We start from the raw sequence: 6,710 nt of genomic DNA on the forward strand, positions 1-6,710 counted from the left end.
AGGAATGTTGCACTTGAAGCTGAGGTTGTTATTGACATATACATGGATAAGGTGATGAAGCAAAGGGGAAGAAACCCAGTGAGCAAATTGTTTCATTCTGCTGAGCACGCAAAAATGCTTCGTGATGTTGCAAGTAAGACGACAAGCACCAAGAACAAAATAAATAATGTTTATGCTAACAAAGCAACATACGGGTATCAGTGAAGATCAATCGAGTATCGATGCGGCAGAGGCAGAACAAGCACTTCAAAAAAGGAGGAGGAAAGTTGAGGAAGATAATGTGGTAGGCTTCATCCATGACACAACAACATTGGTAAGCCAACTTACTGATAAGAAAAAGAAATTAGAACTTGATGTCATTTCAATTGTTGGCATGGGTGGCTTAGGCAAAACTACTCTTGCCAAAAAAATCTATAACAACACTCATGTCAAAAATCATTTTGATTGTTGTGCATGGGTATATGTATCTCAAGAGTACAAGTCCAGAAGTTTGTTTCTTGACATTCTCAAGTGTTTCAGTATGCCCGAATTAGACAAAATATATGAAATGTCTGATGAAGAGCTTGAATTGACACTTTCTAACTACCTCAAAGGAAAAAGGTACTTTGTTGTCATGGATGACATTTGGAAAACTCAAGTATGGGAGGAGATAGGAGGTGTTTTTCCTGATGAGTTAAATGGAAGTAGATTACTAATAACCTCTCGCGAAAAAGAGGTTGCTTCGCATGCTAGTGCTGCTCCTCCTTATTTCTTACCATTTCTTAATAATCATGAAAGCTGGGAACTTTTATGTAAGAAAGTGTTTCGAGGAGAAGAGTGCCCTCCCAATCTGGTATCTCTAGGAATGCAACTTGCAGAAAGTTGTACAGGATTACCACTTTCAATTGTTGTATTAGGAGGTATTCTAGCAAACAAAGAAAAGTCACCTCAAACATGGTCCAAATTTGTTGGCCATGTCAACTCCTACCTTACTGAGGACAGGGCTCGATGCTTAGATATTCTAGGTTTAAGTTACAAACACTTGCCACTTAAGTTAAAACCATGCTTTCTATATGTTGGTATGTTTCCTGAAGACTATGAGATACAAACACAAGAATTAATCAAATTGTGGATATCTGAGAGACTTGTACAACAAATTGGAAATAGAAAGGTGAATGATGTAGCAGAAGATTACTTGGAGGAGCTCATTGATCGAAGCTTGATCCAAGTGGCAAGTAGAAGAAAAGTAGGAAGTATAAAAACATGCCGTATCCATGATCTCCTACGAGACTTGTGCATTAAAGAGAGTGACCAAGATAATTTCTTCAAGGTTCATTCAGTAGCTAACTTTCTATCCCCTGCCACCAAGCCTCGAAGACTTTGCATCTACGGCGACATTAATACTGCTCCATCTGTCTCCTTTAACAACTGTGATGCATCATATGCTCGCTCTCTGCTCTTCTTTTGCCAAGGAGGTAAATTTCTGGAAAATCAATGGGAATGGGTCTGCAAAGGCTTTAAGTATGTTCAGGTTTTGAGGCTTTTCGATGTGGGCCATTTAAGTTCAATTCCAAAAGAAATAGAAAAGCTCATCTTTCTGAGACACTTTAGCATACATTATGATCTTTCACATATGTTCGAGATGGATACAATTCCAGATACGATATGCAATCTTCGATATCTTGAAACGGTTGACATCCAAATCAACATAACCAGCCGGTTTTGGCTAAAGAATATATGGAAATTGAAACAATTAAGATATCTAAGCTTCCGTACAGCACCAAGTGTATTGCCAGAGCATCGAAGAAAGGATGACACTTTGTGGAATCTCCAAGTCGTTGACGGCATAAGTGTTGATAAGAAAACTGCACTTGTCATTCCCAAGTTCCCAAATCTAACAAAGCTGAAATTATACAAAGATTACAGAGATCATGTGAAGAAATCTGATGCTACAGAAGTACTGACAAGACTTGAGAATTTACAATGCCTGCAAACTTTGCAACTCTATGAATTCCCGGAATTCGAGCCATCTGGTTTGAAAAGTTTTCCATCAACACTCACAAGGGTAAGCTTGTATCGTTCATACGTGGATTTGCAGCTCATGAAAATCCTTGCAAAGCTTCCAAATTTGTGTGAGCTAAAGATAAGAGAAGCAAGAAATTTCCCTAGTAAGTATAGTGTGGTTGCAGGTGAGTTTCTTCAACTACAAGTTTTCAAATTGATTGCCAACAGAATTAGAATGTGGGAACTGGATATGGATGCAATGCCAAACCTCCAGCATTTGGTCTTCATCCATGATAGTAACTGTGAAGTTCTGCCAGACCAACTTTGGTGCAGGACCACGACCATGACAACGACAACGACAATGAAATTTGTAGAGATAGCGATGTACGAAGCTGATTCATTGCGTAACAAGCTATGGACAATGAATTGTGTGAAGGAGGAGCGATTTGTAGAGAGCAGGATGATGTCACATTATAGCAGGGGACCTGTCTGGGAATTGACCATCAACAATGGATTAACTAAGGTCTTTCTTATGAAGATTGCCCTCTCAAAATGTCATTCTTCATGAACAGTATATGGTTCAAGTTTGTAACTTTTGTTGTATATGATCATGTGTTACTCGTATCTAGCTATGACTATGCATTTGTTTGTTTTTAATTTAGCAATGTTATATATGCATGTAATTTTTAGTTCATGATTCAATAAATAACTCTTTTTAATGAATTTTATTCAAATTAATCATCTCATAATTTTAGCATTAGATAACTTGTGCGTTTGTGATCATCTTGATCATAGAAAAATCATCCCCTGCTTTCTTGAATCTTTCTTGTAGCGAAGGGAAACTATGCATTGATTTTAACATATTAAAATTTGGAAGTTGCTTATTGAAACCTAAACTAAACAAATATTTTACTTAATTTCGTACAAGGCATTTTCTAAAGAATATAATGTTAGGAGAACCAAATTGTTTGCCAACTGATGTGGCTAAATTAATTTAGCTAATTAAATTTATAAGAGAAAAATTTTTTATTGGACTAAAATCAAAAATAATAATTTAAAAGACGATGTACAATATGATATATAGCTTGGAGGACTACACAGCATGAAGCCAATTTTCTTTTTCTTTTTCTTTTTTAAAGGTTTAAAGTTGGCTTTGTAGCACTACGTATGTAGTTGTAGTAAAGCTCTCCGTTGTTTAATTCAAACCAACAGATTTTTAAAACGAGGAAATGCATTACATAGATATTAATTAGGATATAGTTATCACAATAATAGAAAACTTATTTATCTTGACTAAAGAACGGTACATTAGGCTAAAGAATGGTAAATTTGCAAATGTTCCATCTTCCATATGCAACCATTCAGTATCTTGAAACATTCATTTAGGAACTGAAATTTCCGGTCAATTGCCACAGTATATATTGTTGACCACAAAACGATTAAGACATCTATAAATATTCAAGGAATTAAAGTTGCCACTTCCTCCAAGGACAATGGGAAAGCCTTTCTGGAATCTTCTTATCCTTTCTCATTTACATGTTGATTGGAATACTGCAATTTTCATTGATAAATTCCCAAACTTGAGGAAACTGTGCTTGGAGTTTAGTGATCACACAATGGTCCGCACATCAGCAAATCTGAGGTGGAAAAAGTAATGACTAGCATTGGCAAATTAGAGTACCTTCAGAGCTTGAAACTCGAATTCTGCTTGATTGAGAATTATCAAATGGATGTTAGATTGAATTCATTCCCATCAAGACTACTAGAGTTGTCATTGAAGTATTAATCGTACATTGATTCAGATCCCTTCAAAGCCATAGCAAGACTTCCCCACCTTTGTGTCCTGAAGTTAAGATCAAAGGTGGATTGGCAGTTGCAGCAACCTTATTGACCTTGGTGTTATAGCCGCAGGCGATTTTCCACAACTCCAAGTCTTGAAAATGGTAAATATGGGGATGCAAACATGGAAAATGGAGATAGGTGCAATGCCAAACCTTCACCATTTGGTCATTTAGGGATGTGGGCACTTAACTAGTCTGCCAAGTAAACTCTGGTGTATAAATACCCTTCGACTTGTAGATATGTCCTAGGTATCAGAAGATCTCAAGGACATGCTCAGCAGGTTGGAATTGAACTACAGTCAATATAAGCTAGTTGTGCACTAGCTGATTCTGCATATATATGGCTATTTTACATGCCAGGTACCAAAAAACCAATAGCTTACAATAGCTCAGAAGGGTTTTCTGATTTACAGAGTGTGTTTTTTTTTTTTTTTTTTTTTTTTTTTTTTTTTTTTTTTTTTCTCTCCTTCTTTGTTTTCCTGATTGGTTATTTGATTTTCATCATATTTTGTTGTTTCAATTCAAAATTTTCTCCAGGCCAATGGGAATCTTTAGCTTTATACGTAACAATAAACCACGTGGAGCATACAATAGAGAGAATCTAATGTGGGTTTCCTATGCTCAGTTCAGAAGAAATATCAAGCTTAGCAGGTTAGGTTAAGAGTAGTGCTCTAGTGCTTCTAAAATTTATGTTTTATGCTTGCTCAATTATGTCTTATAATTGGTTTCTCTTTATATTATTTGCCATCATTACCGCAGTTATTAATTTTATTTGTTTTTTTAATATTTTGGGAGGGCATGCAATAGAAAGTCTGTCTGGACAAATTTTATATAAGCATGTTTAGAAATTAAGTAAAAATATAAACTAAAAGTTACATATTATCACAGTAATTTTTTAATCTTTCCTTGTGAAAGTATTGTGTTATGTTATATAATTACTGTTTTATGTAACTTCATTTTTCATGAATGAAGAAAAAAAAAAAAAAAAAAACTGTTTCTGTTTCTCTGTTTGCTTCAGGGAAGACGAAGCTGTAAATCATGTAACTTCATTTTTCATGAATGAATAAAAAAAGACAAAATTCTTTTATTAATTAATTAACTATAAAAGTATATAATTAATTAACCATAAATAGCTTTCACAGTCTCTAAATCTTTTTGTTTACGTTCGATACCCTCTAAGTTTCAAAAAGTTATATATATGGGTGATAAATCGTTACATGCTAACATGAACTTTTTTTAATCCTAAATCCATTTTTTTCTTCATTTTATTTTAATTTTTCTAAACATTAATTTGTCCCAAACAATTAAAAAAACTCACAAGTTATTAGGTAAATGATTAAAAAAAAAAAAAGAATGAAGAGTAAAAAATGGATAAACTGTTAAGAGTTTCATTATATTCAATGGTTTTCTCACCAATATGTAACTTTTCAAAATTTAGAGGATATCAAATATAATAAACAAAAAATTTCTACAAACCCTAAAATGAAATTTGTCCATGTTAGAACGTAATAATGTGCATTTAACCCTTGTTTTTGTTTTTATTTTTTCAGTTTTTCAGGGATAATAGTAAAAGAGCTTGGAAAGAAACATTTCTAAGTAAAAAACATCTGTATTGGTCAGTCAACTTCTAAATTTATTATCCTTAGAAGTATGTCTTTCAAGTGCATCCCCTAAGGGTGCCTTATGTATTATAATTTTTTTTATTTTAAAGAGTTAATTTTTAAAAATAAATTTCAACTCACTTTATAAATTGATTTTTTAAAATACAGAGTAGATTTAGCTTTTTAAATTTAAAGAGAAAAAAATATCCTTTAAATTTAATATTATTTAATACTTATCAAATTCAAAAATTATTATATTATATTAATATATTTTAATTACTATTTATTGTTAAAAAAATAAAAAAAGAAAGAAATAAATATAATAATAAATATTTATTGAAAAAATAAAAATAAAAAATGTGATATAAAAAACATTACTGGATAAAATTTTAAAATTATATTTTTTATGTTTAAGGATACTTTCTATTATATAAAATATATTTTTTATTTTTTAAGAGTTTCTTGGGATGTTTTAACATTTGAAATTACTCATAGTTTGGGAATATTAATAATTCAACATAATAAATAAAATCAAGCTAGATTCTTGTGCCATGCTTTCTCTCTATAGCTCTCAAATTGAAAATAATTAATAATAGTTTTTTTTTTTTTTCTCTGTCTATCGATCTGTTTGAGTGTTCGGATTAATTAATGGAGTTCGATCATATGGTTCAAATGGCTTTAGAATATAATTCTCAGTTATTGCGAAGCATATTCTACTTTTGTTATTATCAAAGAAAAAGATATAGATCCCACGTACTAACACAAGAATCTGATTCATCAAAGCATTAATTAATGACGTATAAATTATTTGAAAAAAGACCTCAAAACTAATTAACAAAATAAAAATTTAACAGATTAAATATATATCTCACTCAATTTAGCTTCAATATATCAGCTTATTAGATATACGTCCCCAAACGCGATAGAATTGGAACATTTGAAACTTAGGACCAACTCGGCCAGCTGGATAGAGTTTTTGCATCTGAATAAAGTAAATATACATATATATATATATATATATAATAGGAATATATATATATATATATATATATAAGCGAAGCATTTTTTTGATTAATATACATAACCATCCAACATGAGAAAAGGACAGAAAATGAATAAAGTTGATTTTGTCCGATGGAGAAGAGAATCATGAATATAGAACATGGGTAGTCTGAAAATTGAGACCCCAATAGATTAGTTTTTGATTTTGACAATATAGTACTACCGCATGTAAAGTCTATATATTATAAGCATGGGATGCACATATGCAGATCTTGGTCGGTAG

The 6,710-nt window shown here is 32.1% G+C and overlaps 1 protein-coding gene across 1 annotated transcript; it reads left to right on the top strand.

The window, feature by feature from the left end:
• Positions 1–158: 158 nt before the first annotated feature.
• On the top strand, positions 159–2,705 carry LOC125423539 (disease resistance protein RPP13). The gene has a single exon (XM_048478089.2). The coding sequence runs from the start codon at positions 167–169 to the stop codon at positions 2,549–2,551; it is 2,385 nt and encodes a 794-aa protein (XP_048334046.2). The 5' UTR covers positions 159–166; the 3' UTR covers positions 2,552–2,705.
• The last annotated feature ends 4,005 nt before the right edge of the window (positions 2,706–6,710 follow it).

Source organism: Ziziphus jujuba, chromosome 3, assembly GCF_031755915.1.
Source record: "Ziziphus jujuba cultivar Dongzao chromosome 3, ASM3175591v1".
Lineage (NCBI taxonomy): Eukaryota > Viridiplantae > Streptophyta > Magnoliopsida > Rosales > Rhamnaceae > Ziziphus > Ziziphus jujuba.